The sequence below is a fragment of the Cuculus canorus genome, chromosome 5 (assembly GCF_017976375.1).
Source record: "Cuculus canorus isolate bCucCan1 chromosome 5, bCucCan1.pri, whole genome shotgun sequence".
Lineage (NCBI taxonomy): Eukaryota > Metazoa > Chordata > Aves > Cuculiformes > Cuculidae > Cuculus > Cuculus canorus.
In genome coordinates, this window is record NC_071405.1 from 57,639,965 (window position 1) to 57,665,445 (window position 25,481).

General features: G+C 36.9%; 1 protein-coding gene across 3 annotated transcripts in view; it reads right to left on the reverse strand.

Moving 5' to 3' along the window:
* PALS1 (protein associated with LIN7 1, MAGUK p55 family member) overlaps window positions 1-25,481 on the reverse strand; it is a 54,357-nt gene that overhangs the window by 10,068 nt on the left and 18,808 nt on the right. For 2 of the 3 annotated variants that reach the window (XM_054067768.1, XM_054067769.1), the window contains exons 2-7: window positions 23,861-23,947; window positions 16,291-16,804; window positions 8,465-8,673; window positions 2,676-2,753; window positions 1,782-1,928; window positions 999-1,160 (exon numbers count right to left, since the gene is read on the reverse strand). In XM_054067768.1, the coding sequence (XP_053923743.1) occupies window positions 999-1,160; window positions 1,782-1,928; window positions 2,676-2,753; window positions 8,465-8,673; window positions 16,291-16,657 (963 nt within the window). In that variant the 5' untranslated portion in view covers window positions 16,658-16,804; window positions 23,861-23,947. The remainder of the gene's footprint in view (window positions 1-998; window positions 1,161-1,781; window positions 1,929-2,675; window positions 2,754-8,464; window positions 8,674-16,290; window positions 16,805-23,860; window positions 23,948-25,481) is intronic. The other variant, XM_054067770.1, reaches the window with a different exon arrangement.

Here is a 25,481-nt window from a genome sequence, read left to right on the forward strand (position 1 = left end):
AACCCTTCACATATTCGTGCCTCTATTTCCCTCCACTTTACCTTATTCCATGCATTAGCTGAAAAATGTTAAGAGCAAATTTCAGAAAAAATGCAACTAAAGATGGAAACGTTTAGTTTAAAAAGCACAGTCTTACTGTAGCATGAAATTACTTCATCTATGGATATTGTCTAGTCACGTAAAGGTCCCGTGTGGTACAATCTGTGGTAGTCTGGCCAGCAACTAAGCATCCACCAGCTCCTCACTTGCTTTCCTTCTCAGCAGTTACGGGGATGACAATCAGAAGACCAAAAGCAAGAAAAACTCATGGGTCAAGGTAAAGACCCATGAGTGAAGGAAAAAAAACAGGCCAACAAATAATACAAAGGCAATCCCTCATCATCTAGTTTTTAATCGCTCAGCATGATGTTACATGGCATGATACGTCACCATGGTCAGTTTGCTTCAGCTGTCCCAGCTGTGTCCTCTCCCAACCTCTTGCTCACCCCCAGCAAGCAGGGGACAGAGTGAGAAACAGATGCCTTGACACTGTGCAAGCCTTGTCCAGCCACAGCCAAAAGGCTGGTACTTATCAACATCGTTTCAGTCTAAAATCAGCCTAAACCACAGCACTGTATAAGCTGCTGTGAAGAAAATTAACTCCATTCCAGCCAGACGCTACCACACAGCCACAGAGTTATTATTTGCAGACTCAATCAAAGATAAATAACCATAGCTTTTCAGAGCTAAATAAAGTTGCTCTTAGAAATCATTAAAAGCAAGACAATAGCTTTACTCTTGCACTTTTTTAGGCTTCATTTTGCAGATAACTGCCATTAAACTTAATATCATGCTACGCATCAGAAAGAAAACTTGCAATGGCCCTCCACATATAAATTCTAGCTATCAAAGTACTTTTAAACTAATGCTAAATATGAGTACAAATGACAAGCAAAGCCGACTGGCTTCAGTTCTATGAAACAAGTATTTTTTGAAGAGAAAAGAAGTATCCAACTCACCAACAAGTCAAAAACTTCATTAACATCTTTTCCACGAATCTCAATGCCATTAATCTCCAGAACTTCATCCCCTTCATGTAGCAGCCCACTCTTCTCTGCGGCACCTCCTTTCACTATTCGACTAATGATAACAGAATCCATTTCATTGCGAACAGTAGCGCCCTGTGTAGTAGCAACACATTCTGAATTTATTATATATATGAAACTCAAAGCCATCTATTGTATGTATTCTGAGCAAGTGGTGAAACATTTTACATTAAAAGAGAATGCAATTAACATGGATGCATACACCCAGTGCTCCAGATTGAAAAAACACTGATTTTCTACAAGCTGCACTAAATACTGAATGAAGACTTTAATTACTCCATACCATAAGATGCATAATTTTTTTTTTTAAATGTTTTCTTAAACAAATGCTTATTGGGAAGATGCAAAATAGAAGAGGAGAGTTGCAAAACAAACAAACCCCAAACTCAAACAACACATGGCTGGCACAGGGCTATAAGCTCCCCTGCAAAGCTTGGGATAGTGACTTCTGTCAAGAAGTTCTGTCCAAAACCCAAGCTGACAGAAGTTGTATGGTTTCTAAATGGTAGTAGGACTATGTAAAGATAGACATTATGTAAAGATAGACACAAGCTGATTATCTATGACTATTTCTCATTTCGGAGGGAGGTAGTTAAACATTACATCCACATTCAAATTCCAAAACTTTTGTAGCAATCTCCAAGGACAATAAAAAAAGCTTAACTCCTTCACACGTAAGTGAGTATCAGTACTTACCAAGGGAATATCCCGAGCTTTCTCAATGCGGACTATTTTAACTGTCTCCCCGCCATACACACCAACATTCTCATAAATTTTTTCATCTGTCACAGGCTCTGGTTGCATTTCTTGTTCAGCAACCTTATCGTGAGCTAGTAAAAGTGCCTAGTGTTAAACAAAATCAGCTCAGTTACAGCATATTTCACACTTTATATGTGCACAAAATAATGGAGTTCAATGTAATTCTGCAACGTGAACAGTCTTTGCATGTTACGGAGTATTGCAAACTGACTAAAACAATAAAAATCCAAAAGTTATTTATCACAGCTACACAGTGCCCGCTGCTACAGACTTTCCAAAGCTTTCAGATTGGAAAAAGAATGAAAAAAGCAATTTTGAACACGTAACTGTGATGGCACTTACACCTCCTCCTTCCTAAAAACAGACATTGGTTTACTATGTATGTGACTGAGGATACAGACATAAGAAGTTATTGCAGTGAAAACTACTCATGTATTTACATCACCACAGTACAAAATATCATTTATGCACCCTATGGCAAGTATGAAACAACTGTCAAAGAAAAAGAAGAAAACACAGATGTGCAAAGCAGCTCATGTGTTGCCCTGCCCCCTAATTACTGCTACATTTTTTTATGTGCAAATTACCCTGTAATACCTGCAGAACCTGGCAAGGGCTGGATACAATCAGTCGCTACACTTGATTAGAAGCTTCCACTAGCTGCTGAAAATTGGAAGCCCCTCATCCGAGAAAAATACTGAGATTTGCACAGACTGGAAGAATAAAAACCATCCTTGCCCAGTTAGCCCAAGACACTTGCAAAACCTAAATTACACTGCAAACAGCACCAAGAAATAAATCCACTAGTTTATAAGTTCCATTTTGTTTTACCTGCATGTGAGGGGCATTCAGCAAAGCGTTAAGTTCCTGCCCATCCTTGTGGTGACTGGGTTTCAAAACACTCTGTACCTGAAAAGAAATCAAGTAGTAAAACTCTTAATCTATCCGGTGATCTGTGATTCCACCCTCTACCACCCAAGCACAAAGTTAGTTGCAATTATTCATTTTAGTGAAAGTAAAGTATATCCACGTAATCATTACACTGGCTGATTGAACTTAATCTGGTACACATTAAGAATACATGCAATGAGACCACAGGACTACTCCAGTGTTATCTTGCCTCAGTAACTGCCAAAACTGTTTATTTTTACTCAAACTATTGGCACCAGCAGCAAGAACAAAGATTCCAATACAGGATTTGCAATGCCTCCTAGAGCCTCTGCCTCAGAAAGTGTATAAGGCAAAACTTCAAAAGGTTCCAGGAAACCAGGTTTCTTTGGCTGGTTCCAAAATAATCCACCTTAACACAAGGACAGTTTTTGCTCAAGCAGCCTCAGTTGTTTGAAAAGGTTTGTCCTCTCATACAGTTACCAAACATGACTTACCATCATCTCTTGCAAATACTAGAAAATGCTGGTGTGCTTACAGAGAAAACCAGGAACAGGGAAGTCCCTGTTATGCAAAGGTGATGCTGAAGATGATACTTTCCATAGCCATTATCCTCTGACCTAATCTGACCAAAGACAGAAGTCCAAAAGCACAGACGAATTGAATCCAGAGACATTAAGAGTAGATCATACATATCAAAACAGTAACTTCCAGCGGGACAGAAAAGATTTTCAGGAGCTCTTTACTCTAAAGGATGAAGTAACGTGGCATCACAGAGAATCAAGAAACCCTAAGTTCTGAAGTGAAAACAATTAAGCTTTTTGTATGATCTAGAAGTGTTTAAAGGTCTGAACTAGGAGCAATTTTCAACAGAAGTGCTAACAACTCTCCTGGATGTTAGCAGGTGACAGTGCCGAAAACAAGAAACTATTTTAAATTCTAGCAGAAGCTACTAACTGAACCTTTCCTATGGAGCAAGATCCTTACACTGCCAACAATACTGTCATATGGAACAAGCTCTGGTGCTTAGCACAAGCTCTAAAAGCCTTCCTTCTGACATCTCCATGACCTGCCTCATGGTGAACAAACCTAGTGTAGCTTAGAAGAGTAAAACAAGATGCCAGATTTAAATACGTTTTTTTTTTAACCAATTACTTTAAACCCTAGAGAGTGGAAAGAATTCAGTTTCGTAAAGGCCTGACCTCAGACATACTTCCAAACTGCACAGGAAGCTATTATCCCTTGCTTAGTCCGAATTTGGAGATACTACATAACAAAGAGAGCACTGTAAAGGACATATTATATTTCACTAGCACTTTTTCCTCCGTGTTGAAAGAATTCTTCTCTACAACAAACTCTCTCATAGGAGTTTAGTTAAGGTTTCTAACTTTCAAGGGACTTTCAATTCATTTCCTGAAGAAGCTACAAGAAGCTTTAAAGACTTATTTATCCAATCTTTGTGACTCTTACTGCAAAGCCTACTCAGAAAGCAACCTAGAAGTCCTGCAAGCAAGACAACGTTCTGAATACAAGGCCAGAGGTTGGGGATTTGACAGAGGAAAAGAAGAAACCAAGCCCAACCACTCATTTTGTGTGCAGTGAATATCTTTTATTCAAGTTGAAATTCTGCTTTGAGTAATTTGATTATTCAAAACTTTTAATAGCTCCTTGCCCCCTTTTTAAGAGAAAGGCACATTTATTATTTGCTTATTTAATGAAGTGCTAGGAAAGCTTCAGGCTGTTACAGACATCACCTACTACACCAGTACTGCTGCATGTCAGATTCCTTTCTTATTCGTGGTAATGAATCCCACAGTTATATCAGACAAAAATCTGAGTGTAGGCTGTTATTCTAGAAAAGACACACTACAGATAGCATAGGCAATCCACATTAAATATTTGGCAATGACAGTATTTGCTTAACTCTTCAAGCCTAGTTTTTACTGTTGATTACAGTAACTTTTGTTCAAGCAGCTCCCTAAAAAACTATTAATATAGTTTCATTATACAATTTACCACAATTTGGAAGCATGTACCGAGGAGGCACACACTGGAGTGATATCAGAGTTTAACCACACCTGCAAAATCCTGTTGTTGTTTGTTCTCAGATGAGCGGGACTGTCAGAAGGAATGTACATACACAGTATAATGCACTTATACCAAACGTTACAAGCTTCCAGTACATCCTCTCAAAAGTACTAATCTAATTTCATTTCCTGCACTTGCTGAAGTCAACAATAGCAAGTCCAAAACCTTAAGAAACATAGCCTACATAAACTGAACCTATTAAGTGTATTTAATATCAAGAACATCTTTAAGGTATTTAATATATACTGTGCTGTTAAGAGGCCAGAAATTACAAATAGTCTTGAATGCTGCATCAAATATTCTTACAAGGTCACGACTGAGACCATGTTCCTCTAATCCTTGTCCTCATGTTGGTCAAGTTTAAATGGATTTAAAATCAATTTGATGACACATGATGTTTACTGGCTATTTTTATTTAAGACTTGTAGTACACCACATTACGTGAAGATTATCACCTCTAAAATAAATTCCTTAAGCTCAAGTGCTTCACCCCACCTTTTGAATTAAATTAAAGTTTCTTTTTTAAAAAAGGAAAACTCTTGAGTTGTTGGTGCTTGATTATTCAAATTGGTGGGACAAGTTAACTGTATAAGCGCAACTCTAATTTTAAGAATTTCCAAAAGAGGGTGAGAAAATAAAAATGTACTATTCCACTCTTGTGTCTTGTTAATGGTTAAAAAATTCAAAAATCAAAGTTTTAACAACACATTGTTCATACACATTAAGTTTTATAAAAGCAAATAATCAATTAAAGAGTAAATGAAAACAGATGTTTTTTAATAAAGTTTGGAGTAGCAAGTGTATCTTAATTAAACATTAACTTTTACCTTTTTTTTAGGGAGGACTTTTCACTTGCAATATGAAATTGTGTTGCAAACTGTCTTTTCCTGTCAGAGCTACAGACGCATTAGTGCTAGAACAGGTTCTCTTCCACATCACAAAGCCTCCAACAAAAACTTTCTGTAGCTTTAAATCAGGACGTGCACTCCTAAACTGATGATCCATGCCCTAAAATATGCACATTAGCATTACCTGCCATTTAAAATTAATGTTATGCGGGTATCTGCTACTTTTCTTTCCTGTAATGTCTGCTGGCTTTTATCATCAAGATGTTATCAGTATCTTAAATCCAGGCTTTTGCAAATGTCTTTTCAAAACCCCCTGAAGTAAGTAAATGAACTGTTTTCAGGGGGAGCTTCCCATGCCTATGTCTAGGGATTGAAAAAGCAGAAGAAAAAACCTGGGCATGCAAGATAGAGACTTTGTCAGAGTGAAAAAAAAACCCAACCAAAGTCAAACCCAACTTTCCCTAAAACAGAAATAATATCCTTCTATGCTGTTACCATAACAAATACAGAAGCCTTTCAAAGAAGAATGAAGGATCTGAAAAATGAGCATAAGATCTATTCAGGCAAGACCAGGAAGTATGCAAGGATGTGAATGGAGGCCTTAGGGTGTTCCTCTTGAGACACTTCTGCCAGTCACAGAAATACTTGTCCTGAATTCCCAGCTCAATCATTTCAGGATGCTATTTAACATATTGCAAAATACAAGTCACTTAAATATACCAGAAGCTGGATTACCATGAAACTAGATTACATCTGAAAATGGAAATAAACATAAGCAATGACTTTTCAGTAATGTCAAGGCTGGATAGATGGGAGATGAAGAAACAAAATGAGTGCAGGAATATGTTTGCCTTTTATGTAACAGTCACCCAGGCGATGCGAAAACTCTACTAGTTTAAAAGTTTTAGGTTAAAGAAATATTTTCTTTATGCTTAACCTTCTTCATGTATTGCTAAGAGACACAAAACTGGCTTTGCACCACCTTCTGATTTTAGGATTTACCAAATCACTTTGAAAAAAAAAAAAAAAGGGAGAAATGGAAATGGTCTGGGAAGGTGTGGGGTAGGGAAGATGGGGAGAAATATGAAAGTTCGAAAACAGACCTAGAACTTTCCTAGGCATATTGTCATCTTGGAAACTTCAATTAAGCAGCAAATAAAAGGACATAAAATCCACAAAGAGGAAAAAACAGCATTCTTAATCTATATTATAAATGAAGATTCAAAAACTCTGGCTTTTATCTGAATGAAATCCTAAATGAGGCTTGTGTAAAGTGGGTGTTTGAGGAAGTAGTTCACAAACTAAAAAGGTTCCTTCAGGCTCACAGACACAGAAGCAGCCTAGTGAGGATCCTACAGCAGCCTACATGCTGATGAATAAGCCAGCGGGAAGCTCGTATGCAAAATACTCCCACCTGGCTTTGGCACAGTCTTACTGACAGACCTAAACAGGAAAATCCTGAGCTGCAGTTTAATCAGCAAACTACACCTTGGGAAAACATTTAAATGATGCCCCTCAAGAATCAGTAATTTCTTCTGCAATAGAACTTCAAGACTGCTACAATGCTGTTTACCTTAAATTACAAGGATGAAGTCTAGAAAAAAGAGGGAGAGTGAAAAAAGCTGTTGAAACAAATTGCTTCAGGAAGAAAAAAAATCAGATACTAAAAAAAAAAATCCCCACCTCACTGCCATACTGAAATTGGAGTGCTGTGTGTTTCAGTAACTGCAGAATGGCTGTATACTGACTCAGGTACTCCAACTGGTGTACCTGTGCAAGTTTTGAACAAGTAAACTTGGTTTGCTGGTGTAACACGCTGGAGCGTTCACCCACCCCCTGTATCTGGCTTTGCTGAACATCACAGTGCTACACTTGCACTCATACTGGTATTCAGTTAACTATTTTGAAGTTAACAAATGTGTATCTACTTAAGGCATGGCCACACTTCACTCAAATATACACATGCACCAGGCCATGGAAAATGAAGATAAAGTTATTGAGCTGTCACTCAGAGTCTTAGCGCACAAAGAATTCAGTCTGTGTACAGACACCTTTGTATCTGTTGAGTTTTCTGTAGATTACTACTAATGCTTATAAATCTACCCTATACAGTTATTGCCTACCTATATTCAAGTGAATAAGCCTCAAAGAAAGTAGTTAACCTGGATGAAATTGTAAAAGCATTTAAAACAGTTAATATCTGACTGAAAAAAGTTAAAAGTCTCGCATAAGTAAATGTATAAAAATATACTTTAATAATTTGCATAAGACAGATCAGATCTTATGAAAGAGCTGTCAGACAAAAATTAAGTGTAACATGACATCACAGCAGTAATTAAAACATTGAAATTAAGTATTAAGGGATCTGTTGCTCACTTTCAAGCAGAACACTTGCTTCCAGTATGGCTGCATTTTCAGACATGCCTCCCAATTTAAGAACCATGGCTCAACTCAGACGAAAGTCGCAATGATAGAGAACTGTAATTCAGTTCCTGAACGCTTGGAATAAAGAATATTGAAGGTAAAAGATTTTCATAACCACTCCCTTTTCCTATGCTTAACCATAGTACCTTTCCTGTTACATATCTATCCCTGCTAAAAAGGGACTTCTTATCCCCCAAATATTTTTCTGATTACTCTTTGGAAATCTGGAAAAACTGGATACAGCAATCAGTGATTATTATAATCCCTTACATATTCAACATTCAGTAACTCAGACAAGCTTGACAAGTACATATTTCAACAACAGCTATGATTATAGGTTTCATACGTCTCAGAGATGCATACTGCACATACCTCTTGCGCTAGTTCTTGTGCATTGGAGATGAGAGGATATGGAGGGCTGGCTTTGTTCATGTGCACTGTAACAGCATTGTGTATTTTAAAAGCGTTCTGAAAATCAGCATTTTGAACAAGCTGTAAAATGAGAGAGATATCCTCTTGGCTCTGAGGGTCTACCAAAATGTGCTGGATATGCTTAAGAGAAGATAACAGTTCTTCCACTTCTAGGTAGGAAATAAGAAAAAAACAAATAAGGTACAAGTTAATAAGATTCATAATTAAGTAATATTTATATTAAGAATTTTAGCAAATTATTTTTGCTGTTCATTTTTTAATCAAAATGTATGCAAATTTACTATTCACTTTGTCTTTTATTAGCAGAATGTGTTTGAATCAAAAAAAGGACTCTGAGTTGATAAAAGGAGAAATAAAAATAAACTGTTTAAATTCCTGTTGCAGGAGCATTTCTTCTCTGAAAGAAATCACTGATACGTAAAAGATCCAATAACTTCAGCTCCTGTGTAGTTAAATGGGAAAGAGGGACTATTTTGCAATATGAAAATAACTCCTTTGCTAAACTAACATTGATGCATTCACTGTTATTTGTATCTGCACCTGGGTTGGGACAATTCCCACTACAAATGCAGGGTGAGTCATGAAGGGATTGAGAGCAGCTCTACTAAGAAGGACTTCAGGTACTGGTGGACACGAGCCAGCAACATACACTTACAGCCTGGAAGGCCAACTCTATCCTGGGCTGCACCCAAAGAAGCATGGCCAGAAAGTCAAAGGAAGTGATTCTGCCCCTCTACTCTGCTCTGGTGAGATCCAATATGGAGCGCTAAGTCCAGCTCTGGAGCCTCCACCACAGGAAAGATATGGACCTCTTGCAACGGGTTTAGAAAAGGGCCACAAAAATGATCAGAGGGATGGAACACCTCTCCAATGAGGAAAGGCCAAGAGAGCTGGGTTTTGTCAGCCTGGAGAAGAGGAGGCTCTGGGGAGATCTACAGCAGCCTTCCAGTACTTAAAGGGGGCCCTATAAGACCGACAGGGACAAACCTTTATCAGAACCTGCTGCAATAGAACAAGGGCTAATGGTTTTAAACTAAAAGAAGATAGAGTTAAACCAGATAGAAGGAAGTGGTGAAGCACTGGAACAGGTTGTTCAGAGAGGTGGTAGAAGCCCCATCCCTGGAAACAGTCACAATGACGTTGGATGCAGTTTTGAGCAACCTGATTGAGTTGAAGATCTCCCTTGCTCACTGCAGGGGTGTGGGACTGGTTGACCTTTCAATGTCCCTTCCAAGTCAAACTACTTGTATACATCCCTCAACTAAATATTGCTTATTTTTACAATGAGTGTTTGATAAGTAAACTACACTGAATTTCTAAACATAAAATTAAGCTCAGTCTTAGCATGTTAAAATGAAAAGGTCAGAATAAAACAAAACTATATCATCTATGGCTAGAGTTCCGAAAGTCACGTGCACCAGAAAAAAGTTCACATCTTTTACCTATGAGACTATGAGTTCTTCCTGGACCATAAAATGTTTTAACATATTTTAATAACCAGTTTCTTCACGTTTGCAGAATACTATACATGTACTATATTCTCGAGCTTCAAGAACTCATTCTATGCTTTATGGGTGCTTTTAAAAACTGGCAACAAATTTACATTTTTTTTAAACCACTTGGAATTTCTGAAAAATGTCACTTCTCGAAAGTAAGTGCTTATACCTAAAACAAGGAATATGACTCATACCTACAATATATATAAACCCAGGTAAGAAATCCTTAGGCCAACGAGAAAAACAAACTGTGGATGTTTTGATCCTTAAACAATGTATGCATTCTTACATATGAACTGTAAAACCTCTGTTCAGCCACAAGAGTCTTGTCAGCTATTTTTTATTTTAATAAAGTTGAGCAAGCTAGAATTTTTTAAAAAAAAAAGACCAAAGAAAATCACGAATTTTAAAACTGAGTTGATTTTGATGTCAATCTCCCTTACTTGTATCAAAATATCACCTTTGAGTATTATTTTCAAGTTTTAGCAACATTCATTTATTGATTATGAGCTAATTAAATCACATTAAAATAGGAATGCTATCACAACATAGGTTAATTCGCATTTTTTACATGAAAAATCACAACAGATACTGATGACTGAGAGATTCTATCAAGAAGTTTCCTTTACCTATTTTTAACTTCAAATTCACCAGTACACTGGGCACTACGCTAGACTCAAACTTGAGTACAAGATTAAAATGTTTGATAAATGGGCACACAAAACCCATAAAGCTTAATGAAATATGCATTTCAAACAAGTTTAATGGCTTTGATTTTGGACAAAGCATACCTACATATACGTTTTCATTTTTGAGTTTCCAAGTCAGCCTTCTGTATAATAATCTTTTATAAACAATTCTTGTACTTTACTGTCTGCAGGGCAATAGAAAGTATAATGAAATAAATCCCTCCAAAATCATTCCACACATGCTTAAAATGTCCTACCCACCAAAGGTCAAGAGCTTCTTCCTGTAACCACCAAGGAAACAAAGGGCAGTAGCACAAAAGCTGCATGGAAAGCACGGATACTGGCTGTGCAGGATATTTCACAGGTGAAATACAGTACAGCTCACAACACTAATTAAGGCAGCCAATGTCTCAGTAGGGAACTGTATACACAATATACTGCCTAACACACAGGGGGAAATGCCATTTGGAGAGAAGACTAGAGAACACTCTACAAGCAAGAATATTTGCAAAACAGGTCCTTGTCAGCTGGCAAATATCTTGCCAACTACCAAAGCAGCTCAGCAACTGATTTTCCCAAGTCTGAGGAAGTGCGCTATATTCAAGCATTAAAGAGTAACAAGTAGTGTAAAACAGTAAGACGTTGGTTTAAAATTCCTACTGATATCTGCTCAATTAAAAAACACATCAGCCCAAAACCATGCTATTTGTTACTGTTACTGGAATCGAAAAAAAGTAGAGGCATTAGAAAAGAACCTAATTTCTTCTAACTCTTCCTATGCATAAATTATTTTATTCAATTATTTCTGAATTATCCCTCCTTATATATCTGATAATTCAAATACACACACACAATTCTTTCTAATACATATTCCATATAGGATATAAGGACATACAAAAGAACAGACATCTTATTCTGTATCTATTATAAAGGCATCTTTTTCCTAGATGCCTCTTCATATTCTCTTTTTAGCACTTTGCTAGTTCCCTTTGTCACCTTTCCCTACAAACTACCACTGTACATTCCTCCCCATACAACTCCCTTCTACACTAAATCTTTATCTGTGCTGAATGCAAAAGCCCCATACAAAACTATTTCCCTCCATCACGAAACAGCAAATACCCTCCTCATCACAATTCTAAAGGAAAAATAATACTTGAAAGAAATGAAACTAAATATTCCCCAAAAGCTAGCAATCAATTTCTAGTCACTTGCTTAATAAAAAAAGCACACACATAAAACCCCACAAAACCTGGCTTTACACATGCCTAGCTCCTCTCTCTAGGTTCCTAGTTTTGAATTCTAAATCACAGATTAGATTTTGCAGCAGATTTTTTTTTGTTTGGTTTTGCTCTTTCTTTAAAAAAAATGTCAGCTAACAAAAGATTCCATCTCTAGACATTTCCTGTTAAAAGGGTTGTCTTGAGAGGAAAAAAATTCAGTAAAAGACTAACGTCTGCATTTACTCACAGAAAAATGCCAGGATTCTTTTGCAGAACAAGTCCATTTTTTAAAATTGCAGATCAATTAGCAATCGACTACTTTTTTTAAAGTCTTCTTTTACAAGAACTGTTGCAGCCTTTTTTCCATTAGGCTATGAAATGGCTGGAATGTGACTGAGCACTGTGCGATACACACATTAATCAAAAGACTGCTGGGGCAAAAGTACGCAACTGCAGGGGAGGACCCGTGGTCACAGCTTAACATGTTAGATTAGAAAAAGAAAATGAAAATAGTTGCTGTTTATCACCTTAAACAAAAAGAAATGAACAGGAAACTCAAGAAATAATTGGATTTATATTAGCACCAATATCTTAATTTCCAAGCTTTTTTATAGACGTCTAGAGTACTCTATGTGCTGGTGCTAGCACTCTAATGCTCCGTATGTTATTTGAGTCACAGGGCTAAGAAAAGTATTGTTTTATCCAAAAGTATTTCTGAAAGTTTATTTGTATTCTTAACACTTCTAAGTTTTGCCGAAGCTATAAAACCAAAAAATAGGCAGCTTCTCCCCTAGAAAAAGATTCACTATGGCCACAAAGATTTACATTTTTACTTCCATTTCATGTAAGTAAAAGTCATGTTACTCATTTAACTAAATCAGTTGAATGAAGTGTAACAAATAAAAAATTTTCTGCATTTTAGAAAAGCGTACCACTGTGAAAAAGCCAGTTAAGTAGATATATGCACATTCCAGGTGTGCAGAAAGTTATTTCCATTAAGACAGCTGTCTAAATCATATACTGTTTTGATAACAAACATGCCCTTTAAAATCGTTTTACTTAAGTGCCCCTTCTTATTTTTATAAATAAAATCCAATTTGTTTAATCTAGTCAGGTATTTTTTTTTTTTAAGATAAAAGATTGAAGACTTAAAAAAAATATCTGCCAAATTAGACATTGGCACTTAAGAAATATTTTCAAAACTAAAAACAGACAATCAAGTCAATATTCTTACTTAAAACAGCTATGTTTAATAGAGGCTCTATGGATTAACACATCAAAAAGCACACCACAAAAAAGCAAAACCGTAATCGATACTTTAAACAACTGAATAAGGGTAGTTTAACATTTCTAATTCACCAGCACTTGCCTAGTTTTACTTGAGGTTCTCCTAATAAAGCTTAGGGATTTGGGAAAGTGACTGACCCATTCTCACGTGGACAGCAAAAGTGGAAAGACAAATGATCAGGAGCAGTGTAAATAAAAAATTCAGTATAAGCAAACAAATTGGAAAAAAAATATAAGATCATACACTAGCAGATATTTTTTGGACCAAGTCATGGGCTAGCAAGTTTCTTGGAAGACAAAAATTTACACATACATTTTAAAATATCTGACCTCTCCAATTCATGTATTTAATAGAAAAGCAGACATTCATGATAATAGACTCGATTCCTCTCTACAAAACCATATTATTTTGTTGTGTATGCATGTGTGTGTGTATATTCCTAAGGCAACATCCCTAACCCTGATACTAGTCAGGAACAGCCAGCTTTCAGAATAAAAAAAATATACATATACACTTCTTTAGAAATTCAGCAGAAGTCTCAGATGTCAGAAATATTAATCCAGAAGCTGGAGAAAGGAACATGCTTAATAGAAGAAGAAAACTTTGGAAGAGGCCAAGTTACTGCAGATAAACTTGGTTAAATTAAAATTTAGCGCTGTCAGAAACCTGAGTCATAATGACTGAACAGAGACTATACAGGCTAAGATATCACAGTGTTTTATCAGGAACATTTTTTTAAAGTTTGCAACAAGCAAACATCACAGGTGAGTATAACTGAAAGCACCACTCTTACCAGGAGTGCCAAACTATTTAAATCCTCTCTCCTGAACTCTACCTGATCCAAATTGTTACTATAATTCTGTCTGACAAGGGAAGAGTGGTAGTACCTTTGTATGCTTGTCAATACTATGTCATGACTTCTCTGATTGAAACAGACACCTATGAGGCCCTAATTCAGTTCCTTGATGCACACATGGATATATCATGATTTAGGCTGACGATATCTCCTAAAGCTTGTTGCCTTTCTAGTTCAAAGAACAGACCACATTCACACAGCAAGCTAGTCAATACTTCTGCTCTGTGCACATACTTTTAAGCCTTATTTACTGCAATTCATAGTAGAGACAGGCAGTGTCAGTTTTCTGATTCTCATGGTATCTGAAAGCTATGGGGAAAAGCTTTAGATGAAATGCAATTTACTACTGTGCTTTTACAGAAACACGCTGACAGCAGAACAATGACAAGACCCCAACTTCGATTACAAAAGTGAGGAAGGGTTGGGCCTCACGGACAGTCACCTTTTCCTTTAAGATGCATCTTATATCATATACTGCTATTTCCTATTTTACTTCTTTCCACATACACCTCCTCATATTCTTGTCTCCAGTGTTTGGTGTTTTTCTTCTTCAAGTAGTCACACAATCCTAGCTTCCATTCACACCAGTTTCCCCTGTTTGCAAGACAAACCTACTTTCCTCCTTCCAACTTTTCACAAACATTGTCCTTCTCTGACAATCTCTCAGCTTCCCCCCCAGCCTCTACCCATTTTATCCCAACACAGATTTTCAAAATAGCCTTTCAACATCACTCTAATTTCTTCGCCATTGTCTCTCCTGTTCTAACAGCTTCAGTCTACCCCAGCTCCTTATTGGTTCTCAAACTTGTCAGACCCATGCTTGTCACTCATTTCTGTCTCTAGGTTTGCCTAGCTTCTTTGCCCACTGGTTTCCACCCAGACTGCCATCCCTCCAAGTTCTCACCATCTCTGGCATAAAATCTAGCCTCGGCTTTCAAACTTCAAGTTCCAAGTTCCAATTCCTCCTGTAGTCAGTCTTCAGAGCTTTTAGCCACTATGGCTAAGTCTGTTCCAACAGAAGTCACTTCTACTGCTTGACGTTAATCTTTGCATCTTCTGCTTTATTATCCCTCTAAGAATAGAATTTCACAATCAAATATCTAACACTTCATAAAGTGCAGAATCTGCTTCTCACAAAGAGATCTCCTGGACAGTAACTGACAAGCCCCGCATTAAGACAAGGCACACCTGCTGTGTTCATAACTGCCCCTGCTCTCAGCAGGAGGTTGGATGAGATGAATTTCCAATGACCCTTAAGTTTTCCCTAAGAACAATTTGTGTAACAAGGATTACCAGAGGTTATAGAATAAAGCTGAAATGTTGCTTGGGCACACAAATACTAAAGATGAAGTGGGGAAAAAAAAAAAAGCAATTTGATAGCTGTTTTTCATTGTGTTCTCAACTACCACCTAACAGGAAAGACTAGCAAGAATCTTTGGTACAGCCTCCCCCTGCAAAAGGCACCTTTTTTTAAGGCAGTCTGGATATCAGAACAGGTATAGATTTGGAAATCTGAACTGGACGACTACAAATTCCAAGTGCCTCTTTTTCACTCCAGTGACACCACATTTTAGATAAATAGATACTTATGTTTGAGGAAGCTTTCTCTACTAAAGCATAGTTAAAGCTATGACAGCTATGAAATGAACAACTTCATAACCTATTTCTTAAAAAATTACTAACATTACATTTTCATCAATTTCTAAGTGCCATGGTAAACAGTTTCATTATCAATGCCAATACTTTAAGAGAAAACATCAATTGGATCATATTAGATAATGCAAGACAGACAATAAGAAGGCACCAGCACACTTCCCTTAAAAATATTTTTGAACTCTTGCACTTTGTTTAAAAATGACAAACGTTTATTCATTGCTTATTCTGATCTGTGCTTCAAACATCACAAAACTGCATGGTTTTCCCCAGCCTAAAGTGGATGAAGAGCCACTGAATTAATTAGTTGTCTACAGGGTATTTAACTGTTGGTCAAATGGATAGGCTTTGAAAAGCCACTTGCTGAGGTAACATAGCCTGATGTTTGACTAAAATTAAAAAAAGAAAACAAACAAAAAACCCCAGCATAAATATAAAAGACAAGAGGACTTAAAATCTGTAAAGAAAGAATTAGATGAATTACGTTTTCAGTGGCCTATAAGAACGTTAATATCAAATAAACATTTTCTCCATTAGCCCTTTCATTATTTTTTTACCTACCTAGTGTCTTCACAGTATAATGTGGACTCTCCAAAACAATTCCTTCTTCTGTGTCAAATATTGGATTATCTATCCCAGTTTTAGGAGGAATTTGTGCTAATTTTTTTAGCCTCATGGAAGCAGTAAGGTCCAGTTCTTGTTTCTTCCCCTCTTCTTCCCGTCTGCGCCTTATGTCCTCCTGCTGCTGACGGATTCGCTCAAGTTGAGCACTTCGCCGTATGGGCATCATCCTGGAGCCCAAATCCCCAGGGCAATCAACAGCCATTTCTCTGTGCTTCTGAGGTTCCTCAGGAGATGCAAGATCCACATTTTTTACTTCGCTGTCAGAATCTTCTGCGATATGACCATTCATATGAGAAGTTGTCATGATTATTTGTAATTATGCTTATTCTTTTCAAACAGAAATGCTGCTATTAGGCCAGTTTTCGTTATGATGTTGTGTAAAATCCATTATAACTTCAAAAATATTTCCCTTCCATCACAAGACAGCTGAAGAAACATCCAGGAAGAAAATCTAATGAAAGATATTCAAAAGAAGTCAGTGAATAACTGCATTAATAAGAAAACACCTAAGATAGTTCTCCAGGTCCCCAGGCATCAGAAATACAACTTTTCCTTCACATTTATATAACGTTTCCTCCCCTACTAAGAACTACAGAACCTTCACAAATCTGTTTTGCACATATTAGTAAACTTCACGTGCCAATGTTAGAGAAGGAATACTGTTCAAGCTAATGATAGTGCCTCTTAAGACTGCCTGGTCAAAGCAGTGGACATTCTGCACTTAACACACAACTCCAAATCAGCAGTTCTCTGAAAGGTCCCACTCAGTTTTAATTTATCCTTTCATTCTTAACAATTCGAACACAAAACCTGCTTACAATCCTACAAACAGTAAATACTAATAACTTGTTATAAACAACATGTTCACAAGAAGTTTAATAAATTAAACTCAAGGCATTTGAATTTATTGCTCATAGGCATTTTTATGTAAACATTGCTTGCTAGGTTCAGGGAAGACAGGTCTGGCATAGAGATCTTCCAAAAGATACTAGCTAAAGCCGTCTGGAGCTGCACTTACACAATTCCAAGTAGGGATAAAGTCCTAGGATAAGGGTTGGACAGTTCTGGTTAGCAGCTACTTTTAATGCTTCCTACAAGTATGCATTAAAGCAGAAAGGATTAAATACAGGAGTAAAAATCTTTGTGTGGGCATACAGATGCGTAGATTTGACAGAGAACAACTAGTTTCCACAGTGAAGTAGTGACATTCCACTATACTCCTTACACCTTAATCTGCTTTCTCATTCCTGATGACTGAGGCTGAAGAACTTAAGTGTCTTGCTAAACATGCTCAGCTCTTAAATGTGATACAGATGTGTTTTATACCCATTGCCTTTCTGTATCACAATGACAGTGGTACATTACCCTCAACATATCCAGTTAGAAAGGTCGTAAATAGTCATGTACAGTTTTATGAATACAGCTATTTTTTTCCAGTTCCTTTTTATCATTGTTTTTTAATTTACTGAAAGGAAATACTACAAGATATCTCGAAGTTTTATTATAGACTGGAAGCACCAACACAGAAAAAACCCTAAGCCAATGTTCTTAAACCAAATGTTTGTGTTTGGAGGAGGAAGGAAAGAATGCTTATGTTGTAATTAAGTTGAAAATTAAATATCAATAGTAATGTCTTGGAGGACCAGCAATAGAAACTCCTACACAAGTTTCTGCCAGCTTGCAATTCTAAAGAAGTGCAGTTTCTCATTTTCTTAAGGAGTAGTATATACAGCTACATACAAAACACCAAATCTACCTTCTTTACTTCTTTCCTGTCTAGCCACTACTACCAGTTATTACTAAGATCTTCCAAGCAGTATATACATTAAAGCATTTGTATAGCAGAACTATTTTTTTTTCCTTTAAAAGATACTCAGGTGCACTGCATTTCCAACATACATAATAGTTATTTCAATGCTCAACATTCCCACATTCAGAAAAAATTCAGGCCACAAAGTGTAGCCCATCAATAGCTGCGCAGTAGCGAGGCCAGCACTGCAAGCACCACATAATTACTTGGTGTCTGTAAAACCTTCAATTGGTGCTTTCCAAAGAATAGTTATAGAGGTTAGCACTCAGATAGGGTCATATATATATATAAAAATGGTCATTGAAATTCAGAGAACGGCAGATAATTTAGCAAAACGATCCTTAGAAAGCCACATTTTACCTTCTCTAAAGGCAACTTCACTGTACAGAATTACCAATACCAAAAAGGAAGTCTCATCAGGTACAACAAAATTGCAAACAGCAATTTTAGAGTTTTAGGAGAATTTTAAATAGAAAGTATTTTGAGGTCACAGAAAGTTAGATGTCTCTGGAGCAAACAGTGGTACCGGCAAAGTAATCACACGCAGAGACTATAAAAGGTGATTAGAAAGATAGCTCATCAGGCAGCCTGAAATTTGACATGAACAAAACACAAAACCAACTCCCCAAAACCCAACCCCCCAGATATAATCCATTAGTAATCCGTAAAAGTATAGGCATGCTGCAAGTCTGGAATGCTGGAACAACTTCCGTTAATCACAGAACTTCTGATAATGGGTGACCCCTTCCAAACCTAAGCGCACTGTTCCTTCTGTTTTCTCGGGCCTCCTTCAAATATCACAAACCCTTATCTCCAACAGTTTTGGAAAAGTGCTACTGCCCAATTGCAACAAATGAAATAAGCACATAAAGAAAAAATCATAGCAGCTCTTAAGTCTCTCTACAATGATCCTAAGGAATTTAAGATATAAAATATGACACTGATAAAACATTAACTTGATGCACAAATTAAGGTGTGGTATAGCTGAGGTTAAAAATAAATTTAAGCTTAAGGCAGGCACCAGGAAGGGAAAATTTTATTTTAACCAACAAGCATGGCATCAAAAACCTTACGATGAATAATTTCAGAAACAGTTATCTTGGCCTTTCTTTCTGAAGGTTCTTTTTACAATTTGAAAAATCCCAAGATAACAACAATAAGGGAAAGTTGCTATACCAAGTCTGTTCTCTGCAGGTTGCAGATCATCGGATAAACTAGCTTTTCAGCCCAAGAAGAGCTTATTTTTTCCCATTCATTTTTATACTAATTAGGAGATTTTACAGACATAGTCAGGAATGCTGATTTTTACTATATCATATGTAAAATACATAAAGGAATACATGGAAGTAACAGAATTCTCTTCCACTAGCAACTTCTTTACTCTTTATGTATGTAAAAGTCTGTGTTACACAGAGTTTGGTTGCTCAAATTTTAATAGGGTTAAACTGTGACTTTGACCATCTTCCTTTGAACTGCCAATGCCTAGCAGGGGAGCCTCAGCGTTTCCACAGGACACGTAGATCTCTCCAAATAGAGCAAATTTACAGACTCTTAGAATCACAGAATAGTTTGGGTTGGAAGGGACCTTAAAGCCCACCCAGTTCCAACCCCCTGTCATGGGCAGGGACACCTCCCGCTACATCAGACTGCCCAAGGTTCCATCCAACCTGGCCTTGAACACCTCCAGGGATGGGGCAGCCACAACTTTCCTGGGCAACCTGTGCCAGTGTTTCACCACTCTCATGGTGAAGAAATTCCTCCTTATGTCTAGTCTAAATCTGCCCCTCTTCAATTTATAGCCATTAATGAATTTATGACTGGCTTCTGTCCAAATTCATGTCACAAGTCCTGGAAAGCACACATGAAAGTCTCTCCTTCAGAGATTACTTTTACTAGTCAAATTTTTGCCCTACAGAGGAGGGTTTGTATAAACTGCTAACATATGAACAGCTATTGAGAAATAGCATTTCCGTCACTCTGATCACCATCAGGCATCACACAATTTCACTGTGAAGAAATTCTGCACAGCAATCAAATCGTATTTCTGGTGTAAGCTCAAAATAGCAAAACTAAAGAAGAAGCCGCAACCACTGTCTTGCCAACTATACTTACTATTCTCAAAAATACTGTAGTTTACAACCACTGTATTTTACAACCTATGCATCACTCTTCATACTGACCCCTGGCAATGTTGGGTTTTAATCATATCTTTAGACACCCTGAACACGCCAAACAAAGTGCAGACCCCATAAGCCCTGTCAAAGACTACACATACATAAATGCAATCATCTTTGTATGCAAGACAGATACCAATATAATACACATACTGACAGGAACAGAAGCAGAAGTAAGGTGGTTTAAGGTTTCATTTGCTTCCTGGAGACTGTGGCTGGTGTGCATAACAATCGTAATTGCTTTAGCAACTAAATTTTGTACACTAAATTAAATTTGGTTTGCTTCAGCAGCTTCCAAAAAGCAAAAATGACATGTTTTGGAGGCTGATGTTTTGTGATACATTTCGGTGGGTAAAATTCTTTCAATGCTAGAAGTATGATTAAACTTGATAGCTCCCTTTTTAAAATTCATTAAAGCTGCAAATTCTAAATGACTGCAAGGGAGTTCAGCACTCGCCTCCAACTGAATTTCATTAGTTTTGGCACAGTTGAGAGTATAAAAGCCCAACCTACACCTGTAATTACATGATAAATACAAGAAATACCTATTTAACATCAGGCACAGCACAAAGGATTTATCGGCTGAAAGCCACATACTATGACAGACACAGTGCATTAATATATTAAATAAGAACAACTGGAAGAGGAATTCTAGATTGCTGAAGTGAATTAAAAGTTAAGATTAAAGTAACATACAAGATGCTTGCTGATATCTGAACCACTAACATAAAATTATGCCAGAGATCTCTACCATGTATTTTTAATGGCTCATTTAATGGTGAGTCTTTTGGTAAGTTTTACTCAGCGCTTCATATTTCTAAGCAAGCAAAACCTAATTCATAAAAATCACAAAATAATAAAGTAAAGCATTTCTGTAACTCCCTAAATTGAAGCTCAGTGTAGGAAAAAAAACCCAACAAACCACCAGCTTTCCCTCATGATCTCCCAAGCATAATTGTTTCTTAAAACATATTTCAGGGAATCTGTAAAACTAAGGCTCTTGGGAGCCAATTACATAAAGGAAAATACAACACAAACCGTGTTACACAGCATAAAATTAACCACTACTTAGTGAGAGCTAAAGTCAGTATACTATTTTTCTTAATTTAAAACATTCTATAATAGAAAAAGAATTCTCTCTGACTTTGCGACGCATCCAAGACTGCAACTTCTGATACAGTTAGTTTGAGGTTTATAGTTTACCGTATTTTATGTGGTTTCCTCTAATTATACACATAGTCTTGACATTAGAAGAAAACTCCTCCTTTAATATCCATTTGACTCTTATTTCTAAGAATTTCAGACTAGGGTTCATTATAAAACCTGTCAAGCACAGTAACTCAGTTCAAGATGTGTATTCCAAAGGGCTTTCAGACATGCCAAGAGGTTTCAACATTCCATGCTCACTTAAACGTGTAAGGTATGTGGATCAACAGCAAAAAGGGCTAACCCCTTAAGAGGGAAGTAATTTTCATTGGTAGTGCTTTCTAAATTACATTTGCAGAAGACAAATAACAATGTTAACCTGCAATATTAATGCACAGAGGAAGCGATGAAACTGAAAATTCAGATGCTAAGGTCAAATTCCAGTTTTATAAAATGTATAAACAAATTGCTCGACAGGCAAACATGGGAAACTGCAAGCACATTTTTGAATCACATTGGTAGTGCATTTAGACACAAGGTATATTTAAAAACATATTCATTAGGCTTGTTTATCTGTTGATGCAACAGCAGAAACAATCAAAAAAGTCACAGCTCAGGAACTGGCTAGCCTACGCTATCAACTTCAAAAGATACAGGTCTACTGCCTACAGAACAGATATGAACAAAGTGTTTTCCATTAAAAACAGTAAGAGTACATCATGTCAATCAACAACCACATCATGCAGACCTCTCTTCAGCACCTGCACCTTCACAGTAAAATATTTGCAATTTGTGTCCAAACTATATAAAATTATAACAAAGAATATATATCATAATTTCATTGTATATTTGCACATGACAAGCAAGAGAATGGATTTTAACCTGTTTCATTGCTGAAGAATAAACTGTTTTCTAAAGTGCATCCAAAGACTGTTTTATATAAATATTCAGCGTCATACAACACTATTCTTGTCTCTGTCACTATTGTAACTTTTAATCATGTCAGACTACTAGATATATTTCTAAAAGAGGTCACGTTTAATTTAATTACCCAGTGCACTAGACAGCACAGACAAAATACTCTTCTTTACTACGAAATGTCCAAATTGGCAACCAGTTGCTCATCTGGCCCAGAGAGGTAATGTTTACTCCCCCTCTGCCTTCTCCAGTGTCAGGGCTCCCCTCGGCAGCAGCTGCAGCCCCCCATTTGCAGGGCTCAGCATTCACTGGTTCCCATGCCAACAGCTTTGTCGGCTCCCACTGTGCTCCAGCCAAGAGCTGCAGGACCTACATCACATGCCAGACATGAAACGCCACTCCTCCGCTCGCTCTGCTGCTTCTCCCCAGATTTTGAGACCATGTCAGCACATCTTCCAGCCATGTTAGAAACAGAGATGATTACCCAAATGCAGAAGTGAAAAAAACACTTTGTGAGTTCTGTCAAGCTTGGTCAGCAGATGGCTAAAGCCTCTGAAAAAGCAGCAATGATGCCAATAAAACCTCTGAAGTACAGCACTTCAACTGGTCCGTTTACAGCAATATTCAGAAAATACACAGCCTCAGTGATGCCAGTGAGTGAAATCCGTTGGAAGGATATGTAAGATACACCATGATGCATTAATTTTAATACTATATTTTATCTCTGTTAAGAAATTAATGCCCCTTAGAATAAGCATGGTCTAAGCTTTAAGAAATTCAACAGGCTGATTTTTATAAAAGAAATAACATAGCACTCGTACAAAGAGGGAGAAATACTTAAATTGTATTTAAATTCTTAGCAATCTCTGTGAAAAATATAAGCCGCAGACTCTTAACAGCAATCTTCCTTAGTTAGTATCTCAATAGTAAGCTTCTTTAATCAAAAATGATAGCACAGGTCACAGAAACACTGCACAAGCAACTTGCTTTAGTCATAACAAATCTGGCTTTCCACTGGAATACAAATGCTTTTTTCTCGGTCACACAAATAGTTAAAGCGTTTTCAAAGTTGGCTGAGGTTAAGAATAATTGTTGAATGCACTAAGGATAAACACCTTTCTTATACTCCATAATTCCCTTTAAATATACACTATCAGTTACACCTCAGCATTGTTTCATTTCTACTTTTTAGATCAAACGAAAAACAGACATGAGGGGGAATAAATTTCAGCTGGGATGACTACGGACTGAGGAAAGGGAATAACAGAAAGTAATCAGAGTAGGCTTCAAGAAGCTTACTGCTAAAACTCACATCTAGACAGAAAAAATGAAGACTTTTGCCAAGGTCATTTAAGCATATTTTACAATTCAATAATATTTTATTTAACTTTTGTTTATATTTTGCCATCTGTATCATCAATAAAGCTCTGATATAGTTTAACATGTTTTTAACACTTACGAACAACTCCTTGTGCTGACAAGACCCAAATTCTACTTCAGGTGAAGAGCACGGCAGAGGGCAGTCTTTGCACCAATTAATGAAAACCTGAAAAAAACACAGTTTCAAAGTAGCTCACAGAAACAACCACGGCTATAACTCATTAAACGGTCTGACACCTACATTACCCCGAAGCAGCACACAGATTTACTACCCCAGCATCCAACTACAGCTTCAGCTTCGCTACAACTATGCATACATCTGAATATGTAGTTCTAATCAAGTCTTTTGTACCCACATTCCCTGCAACAAGAAACATGTATTTCATACATAGATATAAGCGGATAACGCAGATCTCTATGTGCTACAATGAAAGCTGACAGAACAGTGAAACAAAAAAAGAATTATCTTAATTTAGCAGTTATTCCAAACGTTGAGAAACCTTCAAGCATAACAAATTAAGAGCAGAGAAATTCCTGGAATTCCAAGGATTGTTAACAGATCTCACAGGACAGCCAGAAGCATGATAACAAGATAGCAATTTCTTATCACCTATTCACAGCCAGTTAAGACTTCAGATTTCATTGTCTTAAAAGTAAACAAGCCTGTTCTTGTTTTAAACAGTGGTCATAGTCTCTGTGAAATTAAAAATGCTGCCATTTTAGTTCTCTAATAAAGTCTTTGTCTTGAGCTCTTTCACCTTCATTCCATTTTAATCCCCATATTTTTTAGCATGTTATTTTCAATACCAATGCTTGCAAATGCCTCACTATGTAAAATATAGTACTAACAGTAAACATTCATGAATACCAAAATGTAAGTGACACACTGCCTTCAGATAGGCCATTGAGCCAAAACTATAATAATTGATCACGAATTAAACTGATGATATGATGGTCCATAACTTGCATCTCATCTGACATTTAAATTCATACAAAACAGCATTAGTTTAGTCCTCCATAACAAATTAATTTTTAAGCTATATTTACGATATTGTGGGGAAAGAGAAATTTCTTCCTTACTCCTGTTTTAATACTCCAATATCTGCTGAATCTGATAAAAGCATTTAGAAACATTAACCAAAGAAAAGGGACAGGCATACTCCTCGCAGGCTTTCATCCAAAAATGCTGAAATGTTAGCCATCTCATTAAACAGTCTCCAAAGAGGCTAGATATAGGGACCATGACTGTCTTTAAATTTTATATGATTGAGCTATAGGCTTTGCAAGTTCAAAACACAAAGTCTCACAACATCACATAACAAAGGTACACGTGCTACGCTCTTTTATGGGGCCTTCCTCCTTGGGCTCTCTTTTCAACTTTTTTTTTTTTGCAATATTCTCTGAATCGGTGACAGCAAAATTATTTTTTTATAGTTACTGCCCTTACTTTAACCTGATTAGCCCCACTACTATATTACTCATAGTCATGTTGAGGGAAAGACTTTTTTCTGACCACAAAAACTGAATTGAGACTTCTGAAGACTGAAATTCTGAAATACAGAACATAAGACAAACTGTATGGTTGATGATCACTGCACTTCACAGAACTCAGTCACTTATGCATCAGAACATCACATTTCATTGGAGCTCTTCTCTAGTTACTTATAAGGGAAAACAACAATCCACCCACAAACTATTTT